Source organism: Heterodontus francisci, chromosome 48 (genome assembly GCF_036365525.1).
Source record: "Heterodontus francisci isolate sHetFra1 chromosome 48, sHetFra1.hap1, whole genome shotgun sequence".
Taxonomy (NCBI): domain Eukaryota; kingdom Metazoa; phylum Chordata; class Chondrichthyes; order Heterodontiformes; family Heterodontidae; genus Heterodontus; species Heterodontus francisci.
Window position 1 is genome coordinate 7,444,706 of NC_090418.1, and position 22,267 is coordinate 7,466,972.

General features: G+C 49.4%; 2 protein-coding genes across 10 annotated transcripts in view; one reads left to right on the forward strand and one right to left on the reverse strand.

The window, feature by feature from the left end:
- LOC137357394 (uncharacterized) overlaps positions 1 to 21,355 on the reverse strand; it is a 52,351-nt gene extending 30,996 nt beyond the window's left edge. For 2 of the 5 annotated variants that reach the window (XM_068023728.1, XM_068023725.1), the window contains exons 1-2: positions 21,157 to 21,355; positions 11,687 to 11,879 (exon numbers count right to left, since the gene is read on the reverse strand). The gene's annotated coding sequence lies outside the window, so the exon portion shown is untranslated. Of the gene's footprint in view, positions 1 to 3,633; positions 3,788 to 11,686; positions 11,880 to 12,170; positions 12,243 to 21,156 lie in introns of those variants that run through there. The other 3 variants (XM_068023724.1, XM_068023726.1, XM_068023727.1) reach the window with 3 other exon arrangements.
- Positions 17,681 to 22,267, forward strand: part of LOC137357393 (polymeric immunoglobulin receptor-like) — a 43,261-nt gene continuing 38,674 nt past the window's right edge. For 2 of the 5 annotated variants that reach the window (XM_068023720.1, XM_068023719.1), the window contains exons 1-2: positions 17,682 to 17,821; positions 19,850 to 20,026. In XM_068023720.1, the coding sequence (XP_067879821.1) occupies positions 17,779 to 17,821; positions 19,850 to 20,026 (220 nt within the window). In that variant the 5' untranslated portion in view covers positions 17,682 to 17,778. Of the gene's footprint in view, positions 17,822 to 19,849; positions 20,027 to 21,488; positions 21,611 to 22,267 lie in introns of those variants that run through there. The other 3 variants (XM_068023718.1, XM_068023722.1, XM_068023723.1) reach the window with 3 other exon arrangements.

The following is a 22,267-nucleotide window of genomic DNA, read 5'->3' on the forward strand; positions in this document are numbered from 1 at the left end:
ACTCTCAGTAACTCCGAGTGTGAATTCTCAGTAACTCCGTGTGTTTATCCCTTTGCTGCAGTCTTGCTGCAGTGCACACGGCATGTGAAGGAGGTGACTGCGAAGAGTGGTGGGTCGGTGATGTTGCCCTGCAGCTTTAACTGGACGGAGCCTATTCCCGGGAAGCACCGAGCAGTTTGGCAGAAGAATATCATGGGGGGTTCTCCTCTGGTGGTTTATGAATGGGATTCGGCAGAAGAGGACAAAGGCCCGGGCAACGAGTTCATGGGACGCACCTTCATGGCGGCAAATTGGTTTGAGAAGAGAGACCCTTCGCTGAACCTGACTGATGTGTCATTGAACGACACGGGGATCTACGAATGTTACATCGTCACCCAGCGCCCCCACTCCTCGGGCCTCTGCGCTGATATCAGGCTGACGGTTTTTCCAGGTGAGGAATTTGACTGGCGCCCTGTCTCCACCAACTGCCTGGCACCCGTGATGTAATGATGCTGGTTGTGGGGGCGGGGGGGCTGGGGGTGGTGCCCTCACCGGTATCCACTTTGCCATTCGACTGTGGGAGGCATCGCATTGTGCACCCGGCATCCAACCAATTGGGAGGTTGGTGGAGGGAGGGGCTGGCGGGTTGGGAGGGAGGGACTGAGTGCAAGTAGTGAGGAATCGCAGTGATGGAGCTGCCTGTTCGTGTAGTATGAAGGGACAAATATCACTCTCCTCTCTCTCTCTCTCTCTCTCTCCCCTATTGCTCTCATCACTCTATCTCTTATTCTATCTCTCTATCTCCCCCCTTCTCTCCCTCTATCTCTTTCTCCCACTCCTTCTATCTCCTCTCTTTCTCTCCCCTCTTCTCTCTCTCTCTCTCTCTCCCTCCGCCTCCATGCTTCTTCACCCTGGTGACCCACTGTTGAGTGTCAGTAGTCTGGGGGAGAATGTATGCGGGGGGGGTGGGGAGCGGGAGTTGGGGTTCGAGAAACACATGATCCATTTGGTTTGCTTTAGGTTACACAGGAGCTGCTGAAGTGACAACAGTTCCCAGCGTTCTCCTGCTAACTGGCCTGGCCTTCGTTCCCTTCTTCAGCTGACGAGAGTCCGAATAGTTCACACCAGGTCAGTGACGAGGCAACGCGACCTCTCCTCTGTCCCCCCGGCCCTGCTCCCTCCTTCCCTCTCCCCCTTCCCCTCCCATTTCCCTCTCAACCTCCCCTCCTTTCCCCACCCACTCCCCCTTACCCTGAAGTTCCATTAACTGTTTTTTTCTCTCGCTACAAAGGCTGCCAGACCTGCTTTGTATTCCGAGCCTCTCGGGGTCTCTCCAGATTGTTGAGTCCCTCATCCCTGGTGCCGTTCTGGGAAACCTCCTCTGTACCCACTCCAAGGCCTTGCCATTCTTCGCAAAGTGTTTAAGCCCCTTGCCCAACCGTTTTAGATTGAAGTTTGCCTTGTCCACGCTCTTGACCATTTTGTGTCAGTCACCAGGTTTCAGTGGGTTTGCCATTGTTCACCAGCCCCAGCGGATCTCAGGAATCTCAACATAAGAACAACATAAGAAATAGGAGCAGGAGTAGGCCATTCAGCCCCTCAAGCCTGATCCACCATTCACTAAGATTATGGCTGATCTGACCTCCACTCAACTCCACTTTCCCTCCTTTTCTCCACAAACCTTGACTCCCCTATAGTTCAAAACTCTATCTCAGCGTTGAGTATATTCAATGACCCAGCCTCCACTGCTCTCGGTAGGGGTGGGGGAGAGAATCCCAAAGATTCACGACCCTCGGAGAGAAGACATTCCTCCTCATCTCCGTCTCAAACGGGTGAGCCCTTATCCTGAGCAAGAGATGGGGGAAACTCAACATTAAAGAGAGGTTAGCACATTCCCTAGATGGAGTACAGCCTGTCTGTCCTGGGTTGTAGTGTTTTGAAAATTGTATTGTGCCTTTTGTTCACTTGAGGCTACCAAACACACACATTAGAAATTGGAGATTGTGTTTGACACACACGGGAAGCTTGTATATACCCACACATTGATCTCTCCAAGAAAAACATCCAATCAGAAGAAATTTTAGTCTCTGGGCCCAACTTGGCCTCCTACACTGTCCCAATGAAGCTCGATGTAAACTCGAGGAACAGCGCCTCATCTTTCGATTAGGCATTTTCCAGCCTCTGGCCTCAACGTTGAGTTCAACAATTTCAGATCGTAACCACTGCTCCCATTTTCTTCAGACAGCGGCTGCTGCTAATGATTCTGCTGTTGCCATTTACACCTCCTCTAGACCCATCTTTTGTTTCTTCGCCTGTCCCATTACCATCTCCTTTTGCCTTGCCACATCATCCCTTTTGGCATTGAATCTTTTCTGCCTTCCACCCGGTCACAGACCTTCCCTATAGTTCTATCCTCCCCTCCTGCTCCCCCTCCCCCTCCCCGCCCCTGTTCCCTGCCTCTGAACTTGCTTAAAACCTGTCAAATCTCAAACTTTTTCCATTTCTGATGAAAGGCCACAGACCTGAAACGTTAACTCTGCTTGTCTCTCCACTGATGCTACCAGACCTGCTGAGTGTTTCCAGCATTTTCTGTTTTTTTTTTATTTCAGATTTCCAGCATCTGCAGTATTTTGCTTTTGTCTGGCTTCTATCTGTCTGCCCCTGATGAGATCGGCTCACTCGACTGGCACAGCAGAGATATGAAAGGCAGCGAAATATCAAGATGGGAGCAAGGCTTTAATTGGACTCAGCCTATTGCTTTATATCAATGGCTAGTCAGTCCTTCAGGGGGCTTTAAGAAACAACTAAATAGTCTAAATAGACTAAATAGTGCATTCACAATGTTCCGAGAACTCTGCATTTCCTCCAATTCTGGTCTCTTACACATCCCCCGATTTTAATCACTCCACCATTGGCGACTGTGCCTTCAGCAGCCGGGTCCCCAAAACTCGGTAATTCCCTCTCCCTCAATATCCTAGGGGCTACCATTGACCAGAAACTGAACTGGAGTAGCCATATAAATACCGTGGCTACAAGGGCAGGTCAGAGGCTAGGAATTCTGCAGTAACTCACCTCCTGACTCCCCAAAGCCCGTCCACCATCTACAAGGCACAAGTCGGGAGTGTGATGGAATACTCTCCACTTGCCTGGATGGGTGCAGCTCCAACAACACTCAAGGAGCTCGACGCCATCCAGGACAAAGCAGCCTGCTTGATCGGTACCACATCCACTATCTCTTTCTCTTCCTTGACCTGTCCTAATATCTCCTTATGTGGCTCGGTGTCAAATTGCATCTGTTAACATTCCCGCGAAGCACCTTGGGATACTTCACAATGTTAAAGGTGCTATATAAATGCAATCTGTTGCTCATTGACATTTTTCTATATTTTCAGGTCCTGTACATATAATCTAAAGCCCGAACTTTGAAACACGAGATGTGAGCCTGCAAATTTAAGAATTGATGCTGGAATGTTCCGCCGAGTCTATGATGTATTTTTTTTGCTTGTGACTGCTGTCTCTCCATTGATGTACCCTGCCTCTGTCTGCACATTGTGCTCATTTTCCTCTGTTACTTTCTTTTGAGCCCTTCCCCCTGGCCAGGTGACTTTGGGATTCTGTTTTCCCGGGTTTAGCTGGAGAGAGAATGATACCCACCATTTTCGATTGCCACCCTCGGTCAGCTCCGTCAAAGCTCTTTGTCCCGTTGCATGGCGAGGGGGCCAGGAGTTCTGTGACATGCTGGGCTGCTCCCTCATTCACCAGGTCTCTGCAGAGCCTCAGCATCAAGGATGCCTCCTGGCTCATCGCCCTGGGAAGGTGTAGAAAGATTGGCAGCGTATTTTTTTATATTGAAAATGGAGGTTATCGTGATGACAGCCTTGTCAATGATACGTTCTAACCACGACCCTTAACCACTAACCCCTAACCTTAACCAACATCCCTGAGCCCTAACCACTAACCTTAACTGCTAGCTTCTTGCCCTAACCACTAAACTCTAACTTCAACCACTAAACCTTACTTTAACCCCAAGCCCTAACCATTAACCCTAACCCTAACTCCTGATCACTAACGGCTAAATCCTAATCGTACCCACCAACCCTGAACCCTCACTGCACTCGGTCAGTGCCAAGTCTGTTGTTATGGAAACCAAATGCCCTGATCCTGAGGGAATCCCCACCTCACGCTGACTGAAGTTTTCTTCAGTCCTGCATAATATGGAATCGGTGAATGCGGAATGCCGATCCTACAACACATCCTGGAATCAATGTGAAACACTGAGGCCTAAAGCCGGTGCCTCCAGCTGACTCCCTGGTCCTTGCGAGGTGTGAAAGACGACCCAAGCTCGGGGGACCGCCAGAAGATGGAAGGGCAGCCACGGGAAAACAGGATGCCGTCTCCAAAGCGGGGGGGGGGGATGGGGGGAGGGAGGGGAGTCTTAATATCTGGGAAGGCGCTCCAGAGTGTGATGTCTTTGGATGACTAAGACAGCAAGTCTTTGTCCCGTTCTCCGTTTAATTTATTCTCTTGTGTCTTTGGTGGTGGCAATATCGTGGAGGACAGATAGTCGGGCAGGAAACAGCTCACGTTGGGACCGGCATCCCCGAGCTCATTCGAGAAGCAACAGAACGATTGTCAGTCCTGGTTAGTGAATGAGGGACCTCGTATTTCAATATGGTGGGTCTGTTGTCAGATAGATAGTCCTTAAACGGTGTGGTGTTCCCTCTTCCCCAGTCTTTTCACCCACATCGTCCCAGAAAACAGAGTCACACCTATGTCATTGTGAAACGTTGTCACAAACTGAAGCGTATTTGTGCTCGGTGGAAATTCTCAGAATGTTTGTAATCCACTGTTGTCCTTATTCCTCTTGATGGTGAAGTCCCTTTCATACCCTTCGCCCCGTGGTGATGCCCAGGATAATGTTGCTGTTAACAATGTTCATGGTAGTGTCCATCCTTCCATTGGTAGGAAAATCAATATGGCGTCCGTGTCACTGTTGGTAAGTCAACAGCCATTTCCATGGTGATACCCCCATCCTCGATGTGGCCCCTATCCCTCGTGGTGGCCAATGCCCATGTTAATTTCCCCCAGCGATGCCCGTCTTTCCTTAAGCCAGTGTTCCTGCTGCTGTTGCCCACCCTGACGCTTTCCATTCTAGCATAACCTGCTTGGCATGATCGCCTGCCCTCCGCTGTCAGACCAGCTGACCCACTCGAGCCCCACCTGGACGCTCAGCCCGGTCCTTCTGCGAACTGCATTCGTGCTCCAGTTGGCAAAGAGCCATGTAAAACCCTAACACGGTTTCAGTGGATTGTTGAAGCAGGGAGCCGTATCCAGGGGCCTGGCTTCTGAGAGGGTCTCGAACCCAGATCTTAAGAGGGGTTGAAAATTGGTCGAGAACGGGATGAGATCTTTTCAGTGGCACCGTTTGGACTGCTTTGCTTGCACAAACTGGTCTTCTTACTGTCTGCCTTATGCTGTGTTTGTACTTTAAGAAGCAACTCTGTTTTAACAGTTTATTCAAAGTGTTAATACTAACCGCTGTGTCTCAGCTACTGACTGCTCTATCACTGGCAGAATAAAGCTTTGTTATCTCTGCACTTTTCGTCTCTAAATCTGCTCTCGCTTTCCTTGTGCCTGACGATATTGGGTCCTCACCTAAACAGACCCATCATGGATCCTTTCTGTGAGGAAATCCTGCTACACTGTACATTGGTGAAATTGGACATTGTGATGTTGGGGGGTGGGTGGGGAGAAGGAGAGAGAATGTGCATAAAGAGGTTCAATTGGGGGTGGGGGAGGGGGAGGGGAGTCCTCCTCTGCCAGAAAAAGCTTGGGATGCCATGTTGGCTGGGGCGTGCGGAGACATCTCCCTGGCGGCTCCTTTAACAGGCGTTGGGCCCCTTGAATCGACCAATAGCGCCTGTCTTAGGACCCGATTGGTTAGCCTCGGGCTTTCTACACTTAGCGCCACCTGATCCACGCGGGGTCCTTAAAGGGAGCGCTGGAGGCCTCCATCACAAAACGTACATTATTAAGTAAAAGCACTGAGACGAATGCTGAACTGGGCATCTTTCCACCCAGTTCCCTACTTAAACTGCACTCGCCCCACAGTTGCCCATGTCACCCTAATGTTGCCAAGAGCTGCACACGAGCAGACCCTGATTGGCATTGTGGCCCCTGGATATACCACTCCCGCCTACCTCCACCCCCCTCACTGGAAGCCACAGTGTCACCCAATAGCATGTCAGTGTTCATTTGGCCACTGGCAACCCCGGTTGACTGCGTTTGGGTATATGGAAACCAGGGATCTGGGGCAGGAACCCAACGCCCAGCTTCCACAGCCCCTGCACACAATAGAATCAGCTCAAGCAGAAGGAGGCCCTTTGGCCCATCGTGACTGCGCCAGCCCTTTGAACGAGCAACCCAATTAGACTGACTCCCCTGCTCTTTCCTCATAGGCCTGCCAAGATTTCCTTATCGAGAATATATCAGATTCCCTTTTGGAAATTACGTCTAAGGAGACGAAGAGGTCATTAAGTGGAACACGCTCATCCCATTCTCATGGGTGAACACCACCATCTCCCCAATTCTCACCTATCCCTGAATCCCCTCTCCAGCCAGAAGTACACCCATTCCTGTCTATTGAGCCCATTGGCGCACTCACCTGCAATGGCCTTTCCTATTGTATTTATCTGTAATGTGACTGTGCTTCCACTCAGTTCTATCCATCTCTGTCATCATTTCAAAAGCTTCAATCAGCTGTTTCACCAACGTGCCTTGTTGAATGAGAATTTTCTTTATTCCACTCACTGGAGATCTGAATTTATTTTTTTTAAAGACATTTATAAAAGGAAAAGCTAAAAGGCCGGCAGCTTAAGATGATCACCTAGTTTGCAACACTGTATCCTACACTGTAATGCTTGTGAGGAGGGAGATGAAATGGCTGCATTTCCCAGCAAGAACCAAGACCCAGAAAGTTTAAAGGAACTACCTGTTCTTTCAGCAAGCAGAGAAATACTGCTAACTGCTATGTTTGAATCACTGAACCCTAAGTTGGGGTCCTTTTCTCTCTCTCTCTCTCTCTCTCTCTCTCTCTCTCTAGTCCAGCTTGAAAGCTTTCAAATCCTGCCTGTTGACTGACCACCTTTGCATACTCTGGCTACAATCAGAAACCCCATTGGAAGAAAACATCTGCATCGCTGTCTCCAAGAGACCCACCGAACCAATCATCTACCTCTGCAAACTAAAAGCCTTCAGGACCACCAAATGCAGCTAGAAGCCAACCGAATCACCAAACTCCACAGACTGTATGCCTTTTGTATGGACTCTAACTCAACCAATCTACCTGTCCCCACTCTGTAATCTATTTGTGTGTGCATAAACCTCGAGTGTGTGTGTGAGTGAGTGAAAATTGTCATGTTGTTTATTATTTTATTAGTTCGGTTTAGGTACAATAAAATTAACCTCTTTCTTTGTTAACTCAAGAAAACCTGTCTGATTGGTTCTTGTTATGAGCAGAGCAAATTTCTCCTTGTGTCTTTAGGCCCCTTAAGGGCCGTCCTCAGGGAGCCAGAGCCAAGGCAGCAGAGCAGAGGAAGAATTCGATTGGATCACCACGAGACTAGTCCATGACATGAACAGCCCACCAACAGAGGAGCATTTTGGTGAGTGTCCCCGGGAGAGGAGATGTCGACACTCCAGGATTTAAATTAAAATTCCTGCACTCACTCAGCGAGATGAGGGAAGTTTTTACTGGACAGGAGGATTATTTCCATTCACTATCCCATCAGTAGTGGGAGATGAGGAGATTTTTTTTTTTACGCAGCGAGTTGTTGTGATCGAGTCATAGGGTTATACAGCACAGAAACAGGCCCATCGGCCATCAAGCACCTATCTGTTCTAATCCCATTTTCCAGCACTTGGCCCGTAGCCTTGTATGCTATGGCGTTTCAAGTGCTCATCTAAATACTTCTTAAATGTTGTGAGGGTTCCTGCCTCTACCACCTCTTCAGGCAGTGCGTTCCAGATTCCAACCACCCTCTGGGTGAAGATTTTTTTTCTCAAATCCCCTCTAAACCTCCTGCCCCTTACCTTAAATCTATGGCCCCTGGTTATTGATCCCTCTGCTCAGGGAAAATGTTTGTTCCAATCTATCTTATCAAGGCCCCTCATACTTCTGTATACCTCAATCAGGTCACCCCTCAGCCTTCTCTGCTCTAAGGAAAACAACCCTCGCCTATACAGTCTCTCTTCATAGCTGAAATGTTCCAGCCCAGGCAACATCCTGGTGAATCTCCTCTGCACCTCTCCAGTGCAATTACATCCTTCTTATAGTGTGGTGCCCAGAACTGTACACAGTAATCCAGCTGTGGCCTAACTAGCGTTTTATACAGCTCCCTGCTCTTATATTCCATGCCTCGGCTAATAAAGGCAAGTATCCCATAGACCTTCCTAACCATCTTATCTACCTGTGCTGCTGCCTTCTGTGATCAATGGACAAGTACACCAAGGTCCCTCTGACCCTCGGTACTTCCTAGGGTCCTACCATTCATGTATTCCCGTGCCTTGTCAGTCCTCCCAAACTGCATCACCTCACACTTCCCAGGATTAAATTCCATTTGCCACTGCTCCGCCCATCTTACCAGCCCATCTATATTGGTCCTGATAATGGAATCTGGATCTGGAACATGCTGCCTGAAAGGGCGGTGGAAGCCGATTCAGTGGGAACTTTCAAAAGAGAATTGGATAAATACTTGAAAAGGAAAGATTTGCAGTGTTACGGGGACAGAGCAGGGAGGAGTGGGACTAATTGGATAGCTCTTTCAAAGAGCCGGCACAGGCACATTGGGCCGAATGGCCTCCTCGTGTGCTGTAAGACTGTTGCTATTGTTACCCGCAACTTCCATGCTCTGTCCTGCTGAATACATTACTAAGCTTACGAGCCCCTGGAAACCGTTTTAACAGGTAGGTTTGAAGTGAATATTGAAAGGAGCGATGTTCCCATGTTAAGTCAGAATGAGGCCAGCAAAAGCATGAAAAGGTTTTTTGCCCAAAGGTCCTGTTCCTTCCACAACCCATAACCGTCTGCCCCACCATTCAACCCCCTCCCCAGCCCATATAGACTCTACCCTACCCATTCAACCCCCTCCCCCAGCCCACATAGACTCTACCCTACCCATTCAACCCCCTCCCCCAGCCCACATGGACTCTACCCTATCCATTCAACCCCCTCCCCCAGCCCACATAGACTCTACCCTACCCATTCAACCCCCTCCCCCAGCCCACATGGACTCTACCCTACCCATTCAACCCCCTCCCCCAGCCCACATAGGCTCTACCCTACCCATTCAACCCCCTCCCCCAGCTCACATGGACTCTACCCTACCCATTCAACCCCCTCCCCCAGCCCACATAGACTCTACCCTACCCATTCAACCCCCTCCCCCAGCCCACATAGACTCTACCCTACCCATTCAACCCCCTCCCCCAGCCCACATGGACTCTACCCTACCCATTCAACCCCCTCCCCCAGCCCACATGGACTCTACCCTACCCATTCAACCCCCTAACCAGCCCACATAGACTCTACCCTACCCATTCAACCCCCTCCCCCAGCCCACATAGACTCTGCCCTACCCATTCAACCCCCTCCCCCAGCCCACATAGGCTCTACCCTACCCATTCAACCCCCTGCCCCAGCCCACATGGACTCTACCCTACCCATTCAACCCCCTCCCCCAGCCCACATGGACTCTACCCTACCCATTCAACCCCTCCCCCAGCACAAAGATAGGTAGGAAAGTATGTTGTGAAGAGGACATAAGGAGGTTGAAGACTGATGTAGATAGGTTGAGTGAGTGGGCAAAAATCTGGCAGATGGAGTATAATGTGGGAAAATGTAAAGTTGTTCATTTTGGCAGGAAGAATAAAAAAGTGATGTGTTTCTTAAATGGGGAACGACTGAATAATTCCAAGGTACAGAGGGATCTAGGTGTTCTAGTGCAGGAGGCACAAGAGGTTGGCATGCAGGTGCGGCAAGTAATAAAGAAGGCTAATGGAAAGCCATTCTTTATTATGAGAGGAATTGAAAATAAAAGTAAGGATGTTATGCTTCAGTTGTACAGGGAATTGGTGAGACCACATCTCATATACTGTGTGCAGTTTTGGTCTCCTTATTTAAGGAAGGATGTAAATGCATTGGAGGCGGGGAGGTTTACTAGATTGATACCTGGAACGAGTGCGTTGTCTTATAAGTAAAGGTTGGACAGACTGGGCTTGTTTTCATTGGAGTTTAGAAGAGTGAGGGGAGACTGGATTGAAGTATATAAGATCCTGAACGTTCTTGACAGGGTAGATGGGGAAAGGATGCTTCCTCTTGTGGGTGAGTCCAGAACTGGGGGGCACTGTTTTGAAATTAGGGGTCAACCTTTTAGGACAGAGATGAGGAGAAATTTGTTCTCTCAGAGGGTTGTGCGACTCTGGAACTCTCTGCCTCAGAAGGTGTGTGAAGGTGGGGGTCATTGAATATTTTTAAGGTGGGGGTAGATAGATTCTTGTTAGGCAAAGGAATCAAAGATTATCGGGAGTAGATGGGAGTGTGGAATTCGAGACTCAAACAGATTAGCCATGATTTTATTGAATGACGGAGCAGGCTTGATGGGCTGAATGGCCTACTTCTGCTGTTAGTTCGTATGGTCATATACCTAACCATTCAAAACCTTCGCGCAGCCCATAACACTCTACCCCATCCATTAAAACCCCTCCCGCAGCCTGTATACTCTCTATTCCACCCTGTTTCGAAGAAGGGGAGGGCAGTTCTCCCCACTGACTTGGGCCAATAATTACCCCTCAACCAACATCATTAACAAAAAATAAATAAATCATCTGGTCGTCGTCACATTGCTGTTCGTGGGATCTTGCGGTGCACAAATTGGCTGCCGCACTTCCTGCATTGCAGCGGTGACCAGACTTTAAAAATACTTCATTGGCTGTAAAGCTCTCTGGGTTGCCGAAGGCGCTACATAAATGCAAGTTGTACTTGCAGTCCCACTCCCCACTGCTGTTTCCCGACAGCCAGCATATTTCTCCTTCATCCAATTCCCTTTTTGAAAGTTACGATTGAATCTGCTTCCACCGCCCTTTCAGGCAGCGCGTTCCAGATCACAACAACTCACTGCGTTAAAGAAACATTCACATCCCCCACCACCCCCAACTGAACACCTCGATTAAATCTCCCCTTAACCTTCTTTGCTCTAGGGAGAACAAGCCCAGCCTCTCCAGAGTCCCCACATCACTGACGTCCCTCATCCTTGGCACCATTCCAGTAAATCTCTGCACTCTCTCCAAAGCTTTTCTTGCGAAAGAGAAGCAAGGTTGCGATGGTGAGAGAGAGAGAACGAGAGAGAGAGGGGTCGATGTTCAAGGGGAGACAGGAATCATCGACAAGCAACCAGGGCCCCTTGGAAATCCACGAGTTATGAGGAGAGCAGCATAGAGGCTATGTTGCAGGACCAGTAATCCAAGGGCCTGGTTATTGAGTAAGGGACATGGGTGCAAATCCCACAAAGGATGATGGGGAATTTAAATTCAGTTAATCGAATAAATCTGGAATTAAAAAGCTAGTCTCAATAATAGTGACCATGGTAACTGCAAGGTTATTGTGAAAAAAAAACACATCTGATTCACTAGGTAATGAAATCCGCCATACTTATCTGGTCTGGCCAACATGTAACTCCAGACCCACAGCAATGTAGTTGACTCTTAACTGCCCTCGGAAATGGCCCGAGCAAGCCATCTGTATTCAAGGAGGCAGCTCACCACCTTCTCAAGGGCAATAAACGCTGGAGAGTTGAGGAGAAACCTTTTCATCCAGAGGGTGGTTGGAGTCTGGAATTCACCGCCTGAAAGGATGGGAAAGGCAACAAACCTCAACACATTGAAAAGATACTTGGATATTCACTTGAAGTGCAGTAAACTGCAGGGCTGAGGACCAAGAGCTGGAAAGTGGGATTTGTCTCGCACAGACATGAAGGGCCGAATGGCCTCATTCTGTGCCATAAACATTCCGCACTTCTGTGCTAATTCAGGGGGTCGGGGGGTTTATCTATAGAATAACAGATACCCGGGAGTGAGTTACAGACTGGAATCTAATCGAGGGGTTCGGGAAGGTATACATGTAGAATAACACGTACCCGGGAGTAATGTCCCTCGGCGTTGCTCGGATTCTAGCTGTTGTCTGGGCAGAAATTAGACAGAAGCTCAGAGCCCAGATCTGTGAAAGGAGGCGGGACATTGTGAAGAGATCATTTCCCAATTGGAGACGGATGTGGAACCAGAGAAATGGGAAGGAGAAAAACAGAACTAACTGGTCTGAAATAGTGAGTGTGTCACAAAGGCCGTCTCAGTATCCTGTGGTCAGTGAAGCTTCCTTCAGTCTCAGAGTGAGGTGAGGAGCTGCAATGGGGTCTAATCACCATCTGATCGTCTTACAACTCTCTGTCGGTGAGTAAACTCAATCATATTTTCTTTTCTCTGGTTCCTTTCCCCATCACAACCCCCCCGCCCCATCCATCCAGCCCCTCCCAAGGGCACTTAGCCTTGCGGGGCCACCCACAGCTGCTGCTGGCTTTCCGTTTAATGCAAGGACAAACCAATGTGATGCCCACCCAAGTTGAAGAGTCAAGATGGGTCAACGAGAACAGCAGGAAAACATACCAAGGCGCTCGCCCAAGGCAAATGCAGAAAAGGGGCACAGCGCCAAAGCAGATATTAGGAGGAGTAACCCAAAGATAGGTCAATGAGGTGAGATTTAAAGGCGGCCTTGAAGTGAGAGATAGAGGCGGAGAGGTTTTACGGATGGAATTCCAACATTTAGGAATGAGAAGGCAGAAGGCACGAACGCTAATGTTGGGGCAAAGGGAGTCAAGTCAGGACAAGAGACAGGAATTGGAGGAATGCGGGTATCTCAGAGGGTTGGCGGGCTGGAGCAGGTTACAGAGATAGAGAAGGGAGGATCGAGACCATGAAAGGATTTAAAGACGAGGATGAGAATTTTACACTGGGGGCTTTGGTGGACTGGGAGCCAGTGTAGGTCAGCAAGCACAGTGAGAGGGGAGGTGACTGGGTGAACAGGAATTGGAGTGGATAGGGTACAGTACAGCAGAGGTTTGACGGATGAGTTGAAGGTTAAGGAAGGTGGAGGATGGACAATGGGCCAGGACTTTTTTTTTTATTTCCAAAATATACTTTATTCATAAAAATCTGTAAAAATTACATTGCCAAACAGTTTCCAAACAGCACCAAAAAATACAAACATTGCAAAAGAGATCAGTTTCTTTCAATAATGTCATGAGTTTCTTCCCAACCCTTCCGTTTCACAATTGTCATGTCAATTACAGTTTTACATTTACAGCAATTGAGAATATTAACGATACAGTTCGAGGGGTTTCCCATGGATCCAGCCCCTCAGTCCAGCTTGGTGGGGGAACCTTACACTGTGGTCTTTCCCCATTGAGCCTTTGCTGCGGCTGCCCCAAGCTTTAGTGCGTCCCTCAGCACGTAGTCCTGGACCTTGGAATGTGCCAGTCTGCAACATTCGGTGGTGGACAACTCTTTGCGCTGGAAGACCAGCAAGTTTCGGGCAGACCAAAGGGCGTCTTTCACCGAATTGATAGTCCTCCAGCAGCAGTTGATGTTTGTCTCGGTGTGCGTCCCTGGGAACAGCCCGTAGAGCACAGACTCCTGTGTTACAGAGCTGCTTGGGATGAACCTTGACAAAAACCACTGCATCTCTTTCCACACCTGCTTTGCAAAGGCACATTCCAGGAGGAGGTGGGCGACCGTCTCTTCCCCACCACAGCCAACGCGGGGGCACTGTGCGGAGGGGGCGAGACTTCGGGTGTGCATGAAGGATCTGACGGGGAGGGCCCTTCTCACCACCAGCCAAGCTACGTCTTGGTGCTTGTTTGAAAGTTCTGGTGATGAGGCATTCCGCCAAATGACTTTGACGGTCTGCTCGGGGAACCACCCGACAGGATCCACCGTTTCCTTTACCCGTAGGGCCTTGAGGACATTCCGTGCAGACCACTGCCTGATGGACCGGTGGTCAAAGGTGTTTTTCCGCAGAAACTGCTCCACGAAGGATAGGTGGTACGGCGCCGCCCAACTGCACGGAGCGTTCCGCGGCAATGTGACCAGGCCCATCCTTCGCAACACCGGGGACAGATAGAACCTCAGCACGTAGTGACACTTGGAGTTTGCGTACTGGGGATCTACACATAGCTTGATGCAGCCGCACACGAAGGTGGTCATCAGGATGAGGGCCACGTTGGGTACATTTTTCCCGCCCATGTCCAGAGATTTGAACATCGTGTCCCTCCGGACCCGGTCCATTTTAGATCCCCAGACGAAGCGGAAAATGGCTCGGGTGACTGCCACGGCGCAGGAGTGGGGTATGGGCCAGACCTGCGCCACGTAGAGCAACAACGTGAGCGCCTCGCACCTGATGACCAGGTTCTTACCCACAATGGAGAGAGATCGCTGCCCCCACATGCCCAACTTTTGTCGTACCTTGGCTACTCGCTCCTCCCATGTTTTGGTGCACGCCCCGGCCCTTCCGAACCATATCCCCAGCACCTTCAGGTAATCTGACCTGACGGTGAAGGGGACAAAGGATCGGTCAGCCCAGTTCCCAAAGAACATGGCCTCGCTCTTGCCGTGGTTAACTTTGGCTCCCGAGGCCAGTTCGAACTGGTCGCAGATGCTCATCAGTCTGCGCACGGACAGCGGATCCGAGCAGAAGACGGCGACGTCATCCATGTACAGGGAGGTTTTGACCTGAGTGCCTCCACTGCCTGGGATTGTCACCCCTCTTATGCTCGCATCCTTCCTAATAGACTCAGCAAAGGGTTCAATACAGCAAACAAACAAGACCGGGGACAGAGGACAGCCCTGTCTGACTCCAGATTTGATCGGGAAACTTTCAGATTCCCACCCGTTGATTGACACTGCGCTACTGATGTTTGTGTAGAGCAGTTGGATCCAATTGCAGATTCCCTCCCCAAACCCCATTTTGGAAAGCACGTCCATCATGTAGGTGTGCAATATCCTGTCAAAAGCCTTCTCCTGGTCCAGGCTGATGAGGCAGGTGTCCACCCTCCTGTCCCGTACGTAGGTGATCGTATCCCTGAGTAGCGCGAGGCTATCAGAGATCTTCCTGCCGGGTACAGTACAGGTCTGATCGGGGTGAATCACCAGCTCCAGAGCAGACTTGACTCGACTGGCTATGACTTTGGACAGAATCTTGTAATCAACATTAAGCAGTGAGATGGGCCGCCAATTTCTGATTTCTATCCTCTCCCCCTTCTGCTTGTAAATGAGGGTGATGATGCCTTTTCTCATGGATTCTGACATGCTGCCGGCCAGGAGCATACTCTCGTATACTTCCAGCAGGTCCGGGCCGACCCAGTCCCACAGGGCCGAGTACAACTCGACCGGTAAGCCGTCGCTCCCGGGAGTTTTACTCGTCTCGAAAGACTCGACGGCCTTTGTCAGCTCGTCCAGAGTTAGCGGCTTGTCCAGTCCCTCCCTCCTGCTGTCATCTAAGACCTCTGTGATAGATGACAGGAAGGACTGGGAGGCTCTGCTGTCTGTGAGCTTCGCGTCATACAGCCCAGCATAAAAGGATTTGCTGATCCTTAGTATGTCGGACTGCGAAGACGTTACCGAGCCATCTTCTTCCTTCAGGCTGCTGATAACAGAGCTCTCTCTGTGTACCTTTTGGAAGAAGTAACGCGAGCACGTCTCATCCTGCTCGATGGAGCGGACTCTGGACCGGAAGATGATCTTGGAGGCCTCCTTGGCAAAGAGCGAGGCCTGCTGGCTCTTCACCTCTTGGAGGTCCTCCTTGACCTCGACCCCCATTGACTGCAACCGGAGTAGATTTTGCATAATTTTCTGGAGTCGGGACAGTTCCCTCTGTCTCTCTCTCTCGCCTTCTGAACACCTTTGTGGATGAAGAACCTCTTGATGTTCTCCTTAATCGCTTCCCACCAGTGAACTGGAGACTCAAAGAGGGGTTTCAGGACAATGGGCCAGGACTGATCAGGAAGTCGTGGTCAAGATAATCGAACTGTGGTTTTTAAAACTGAAAAACAGAAATGGAGAGAGTAGGGAGGGCTCCACATTACAGTCATGGAGAGGTAACGGGCGGTTTAACACTGCAGCCACCTGGTGTCGTGTCCCTGATGGTGATGGGTGAGGGGTGGGAGGGGATTCAGTAACACAGAGAGATTAGACCAGGAGCCTGTCCAAGGCCAACTCCCAGTCACTCCCCCAGACACAAACATCGGGTACAAAGCAACATTGGGAGAGCACAAGAGTTAACCATAGAGACCTCCTCGAAACCAGGAAACAGTGGGAAAGAACAGAAAGAGAGGAATTTACAGGCTGGAATCTAATGCAGCGATACAATGCAGTTTATATATAGAATAACAGATACCCGGGAGTGAGTTACAGACTGGAATCTAATCGAGAGGTTCGGGTGGTATATATTTAGAATAACAGACACCCGGGAGTGAGTTACAGACTGGAATCTAATCGAGAGGTTCGGGTGGTATATATTTAGAATAACAGACACCCGGGAGTGAGTTACAGACTGGAATCTAATCGAGGGGTTCGGGGGGTTTATATTTAGAATAACAGATACCCGGGAGTGAGTCACAGACTGGAATCTAATCGAGGGGTTCAGGGGGTTAAAATATAGAATAACAGATACCCGGGAGTGAGTTACAGACTGGAATCTAATCAAGGGTTCAGGGGGTTTATATATAGAATAACAGATACCCAGGAGTGAGTTACAGGCTGGAATCTAATCGAGGGGTTCAGGGGGTTTATATATAAAATAACAGATACCCGGGAGTGATTAACAGACTGGAATCTAATCGAGGGGTTCAGGGAGTTTATATATAGAATAACAGATACCCAGGAGTGAGTTACAGACTGGAATCTAATCGAGGGGTTCGGGGGGTTTATATATAGAATAACAGATACCCGGGAGTGAGTTACAGACTGAAATCTAATCGAGGGGATCGGGGGTTAAAATATAGAATAACAGATACCCAGGAGTGAGTTACAGACTGGAATCTAATCGAGGGTTTGGGGGGTTTATATATAGAATAACAGATACCCGGGAGTGAGTTACAGACTGGAATCTAATCGAGGGGATCGGGGGTTAAAATATAGAATAACAGATACCCGGGAGTGAGTTACAGACTGGAATCTAATCAAGGGGTTCGGGAAGGTATACATGTGGAATAACAGATACCCGGGAGTGAGTTACAGACTGGAATCTAATCAAGGGGTTCGGGTGGTTTATATATAGAATAACAGATACCCGGGAGTGAGTTACAGACTGGAATTTGATCGAGAGGTTCGGGAAGGTATACATGTAGAATAACAGATACCCGGGAGTGACTTACAGACTGGAATTTGATCGAGGGGTTCGGGAAGGTATACATGTAGAATAACACGTACCCGGGAGTAATGTCCCTCGGCGTTGCTCGGATTCTAGCTGTTGTCTGGGCAGAAATCAGACAGAAGCTCAGAGCCCAGATCTGTGAAAGGAGGAGGGACATTGTGAAGAGATCATTTCCCAATTGGAGACGGATGTGGAACCAGAGAAATAGGAAGGAGAAAAACAGAACTAACTGGTCAGAAATAGTGAGTGTGTCACAAAGGCCGTCTCAGTATCCTGTGGTCAGTGAAGCTTCCTTCAGTCTCAGAGTGAGGTGAGGAGCTGCAATGGGGTCTAATCACCATCTGATCGTCTTACAACTCTCTGTCGGTGAGTAAACTCAATCATATTTTCCTTTCTCCGGTTCCTTTCCCCATTACAACACGCCCACCCCATCCATCCAGCCCCTCCCAAGGGCACTGAGCCTTGCAGGGCCTCCCACAGCTGCTCCTGAATTTCCATTTTATGCAAGGACGAACCAATGTGATGCCCACCCAAGTTGAAGAGTCAAGTTGGGTCAACGAGAACAGCAGGAAAACATACCAATGCACTCGCCCAAGGCATATGCAGAAAAGGGGCACAGCGCCACAGCAGATATTAGGAGGAGTGACCCAAAGATAGGTCAATGAGGTGAGTATCAAAGGCGGTTACAGCACTGAAACAGGGTGTTCGGCCCACCGGGTCTGTGCCGACCAACAACCACCCATTTATACAAATCCTACATTAATCCCATATTCCCTACCACATCCCCACTATTCTCCTACGATCTACCCACACTAGGGGCAATTTACAATGGCCAATTTACCGATTCAGCTGCAAGTCTGGAGCACCTGGCAGAAACCCACACGGTCACAGGGAGAACTTGCAAGCTCCACACATGCAGTACCCAGAATCGAACCCCAGTCGCCGGAGCTGTGAGGGGTTTGGGTGTTTATATAGAGAATAACAGATACCCAGGAGTGTGTTACAGGTGGGTATTTCAAATACAGAATTCCTCTATTACTGGGAGTATTCTGGAGGTAGTTGTCTGTTGGTTGAGAGACTGATTGTGATTCCTTAATAACCATTTGCTGTTTCCTCTCTCAATGATGATAAATGGAATTCGTTTCCGAGTGTCCCAGCCCCCCGGCCTGGAGGCTGTGGTAGGGAAGTCGATCATTATTTGCTGTTCATTCACTTACCCAGAAAACTACACACCCCAAAATATTGACATTTATTGGAGACGACATTATTTTCACGGAGAATTTATATTCAACACCTCAAAGGGGTACATTCACCCTGATTACTGAGGCCGGATTGAATTCCTGGGTTCTCCAAATAAAGGGAAGGCCTGCTCCATCAGGATAAATCAGCTGAAACTGTCGTGTGGTGACATCAGGAAACAAAACCATGATGTGGCAAAGAGTAAATGGGTCATTCCTCACTGTCCGAGGTAAACGACATTCCCATTTCTCAAACTTGACAACGTTAGGAACTGGTCTGTTCATCCCACATAGCAAAAGATGATCTGCCTAATGCAGCTGTCACCTTGACACCTGGGACATCTCCGAAACCGACACTCCTGTCTGTCCAGGGTCCCCGACACAGACACTCCCGTCTGTCCAGGGGGACACTGACACTCCTGTATGTCCAGGGTCCCTGACACAGACACTCCCGTCTGTCCAGGGGGACACCGACACTCCTGTCTGTCCAGGGTCCCCGAAACTGACACTCCTGGCTGTCCAGGGTCTCCACCACTGACACTCATGTCTGTCCAGGGTCCCCGAAACTGACACTCCTGGCTGTCCAGGGTCCCCGACACAGACACTCCCCTCTGTCCAGGGGGACACCAACACTCCTGTCTGTCCAGGGTCTCCACCACTGACACTCCTGTCTGTCCAGGGTCCCCGACACTGACACTACTGTCTGTCCAGTGTCTGTAATACTGAGTATGTTCCCTGTGTAATAGAGTGATACAGCATGGAAACAGGCCCTTCAACCCATTGAGTCTGTGCCGAACATCAACAACCCATTTATTGTAATCCTACATTAATTCCAAATTCCCACATTCCCTCAATTCTCCTACCACCTACCTACACGAGGGACAATTTACATTGGCCAATTTACCTATCAACCTGCAAGTCTTTGGCTGTGGGAGGAAACCGGAGCACCCGGCAGAAACGCACGCGGTCACAGGGAGAACTTGCAAACTCTGCTCAGGCAGCACCCAGAATTGAACCTTGGTCGCTGGAGCTGGGAGGCTGTGTTGCTAACCACTGCGGCACTGTGCCACCCCAGTAACTGGAGTGTCACTGTGCTCCTGGATTTTGTCCGCATTCCTATTTCCACATCATTGCTGTGGATTTCTGTATTTCACAGCGCGGGAGCCCCAAACTACAACAGCCCAGTTAACCTCCTCACTGACTGCAACATCTCCAGAAGGCGACAAACTGGGCCAGTGGGTGATCCTAATAATCAGGTCCATGCTCGCACTGGGAATACTGACGGTTGTTTGGCTGATTGGAATTTATCTGATGAGGAGGAAGAAAGTTACGGGTAATCTGAGTATTCTGACTTCATTTGTAGTTATTTAGATAAATGTGATGCTTTTTTAAAGAAGATCTGGTGTCCCTCAATAAAACCAGTGACCATCCCCCAATGTACAATCTCTGTATGACTGGGCTCCCAACATCACTACAGCCTTGGTGCAAACTGAGGTGAAATCCAGAGGTGAGGTGAGAGTGACTGCCCTTGACATCAAGGCAGCATTTGACCGAGGGTGGCATCAAGGAGCTTGGCAAAACTGGAGTTAATGGGAATCAGAGGGAAAAACTCTCCACAGGTTGGAGTCATACCTAGCACAAAGGAAGATGGTTGTGGTTGTTGGAGGTCAATCATCTCAGACCCAGGACATCTCTGCAGGAGTTCCTCAGGGTAGTGACCTAGGTCAAAACAGCTTCTGCTGCTTCATCAATGACCTTTCTTCAGTCATAAGGTCAGAAGTGGTGATGATGGCTAGTGATTGCACAATGTTCAGTAGCATTAACAACTTTTCAAGATACGGACGTAGTCCGTGGTTGCAATTGAGAAACCTGGCTGTAAAGTCAACCGTCATCGATTGGGAAACCAGCAAAGTCAAAAAGGGTGAAAGGAAGAAGAGGTTTATCAAGGAGTGGTGGGTTGGTGATACAAGGGTTGGGTTTTCAAAGCCATTGGTTGGACGAGGAAGGGAAGAGCGCGTGTGGTGAGGAGCTTGGGACGGAAGAGTTTGGAAACCTCAGAGGGACGATGACCATTATAGTATCACCAAAATAGACATAGAGGAGATGTAGAGAGAGTGAAGGTGACTGGAGGTGAGAGAGGGGTCCATCAAAACACAACGAGCATCCCGTGGCATGAGTGCAGAGATACTGGACTAGTGGGGTCATGCGCCCAGGGCTGCGTCCAGGGGCGCAGTTGGCAAATTGCCTCCAAAATGGACCCGACACTAACCCCCACCTGGCTGAAGTGAAATTGTCTCAATTTGAAGAGCTTTCCGGAAGCTCTGCAAACAGGTACAATTGATGGGAACTTGCCAATCCCAATATTTCAATCTGGCAGCATGGGCAGTTCTGTGGGTGAGGAGGGCAATAATTTCAAACCCCGCGTTCAGAGCAGAAACCCAATTTACACCTGACGTCACTTACGGTTAATATTCCTCGACCTTAGGCACTGATTCCACCGATTTCACCTCTTTGCCGCTGCTTACACAGGCCCCAAACAGGACAAACTCGAAGACAATGTAGTGATGGGTATCACTCCTTTACACCTAAGATTCCCCGATCTTTTAACACTAACTTTCCTCGGCCACGCTCGGATTTTAGCTGTTGTCTGGGAAGAAATCAGACGGAAGCTCAGAGCCCAGATCTGAGAGAGGAGGAGGGACTTGATATGAAGAGATAATTTCCCAATTGGAGACGGAAGTGGAACCAGAGAAATAGGAAGGAGAAAAACAGAACTAACTGGTCAGAAATAGTGAGTGTGTCACAAAGGCCGTCTCAGTATCCTGTGGTCTGTGAAGCCTCCTTCAGACTCACAGAGTGAGATGAGTAGCTGTCATGGACTCTGTTCTCCATCTGATCATTCTGCATCTCTCCGTCAGTGAGCAAACCAAATTTTATTTTCCTTTCTCGAGTTTCGTGCCTCCATTTTAACATCCCTGCTCTATCCATGCAGTCCCTCCCAGGGGCCTCCCACAGCTGCTCCTGGCTTTCCATTTAACACATGGATTAATCAATTGCCACCAATGTGATGCCCACCCAAGTTGAAGAGTATAGGAGGGGGAACAACAAGAACAGCAGGAAAACCTCCCAAGGTGCTCGCCAGAGGCATACGCAGAAAAGGGGCACAGTGCCAAAGCAGATATTAGGAGGAGTAACCCAAAGATAGGTCAATGAGGTGGGTCTTGAAGACAGAGAGAGGCAGAGACGTTTTAGGGATGGAATTCCAGAGTTGCGGAATGAGATGGCTGAGGGCACAGACCATAATGTTGGGGCAAAGGGAGTGAAGTCAGCACAAGAGACCGAAATTGGAAGAATGCAGATATGTCGGAGGGTTGTCGGGCTGGAGGAGGTTACAGAGATAGGGAAGGGAGGAATCGAGACCATGAAAGGATTTAAAGACGAGGATGAGAATTTTACACTGGGGGCTTTGGTGGTCTGGGAGCCAGTGTAGGTCAGCAAGCACAGTGAGAGGGGAGGTGACTGGGTGAACAGGAATTGGAGTGGATAGGGTACAGTACAGCAGAGGTTTGACAGA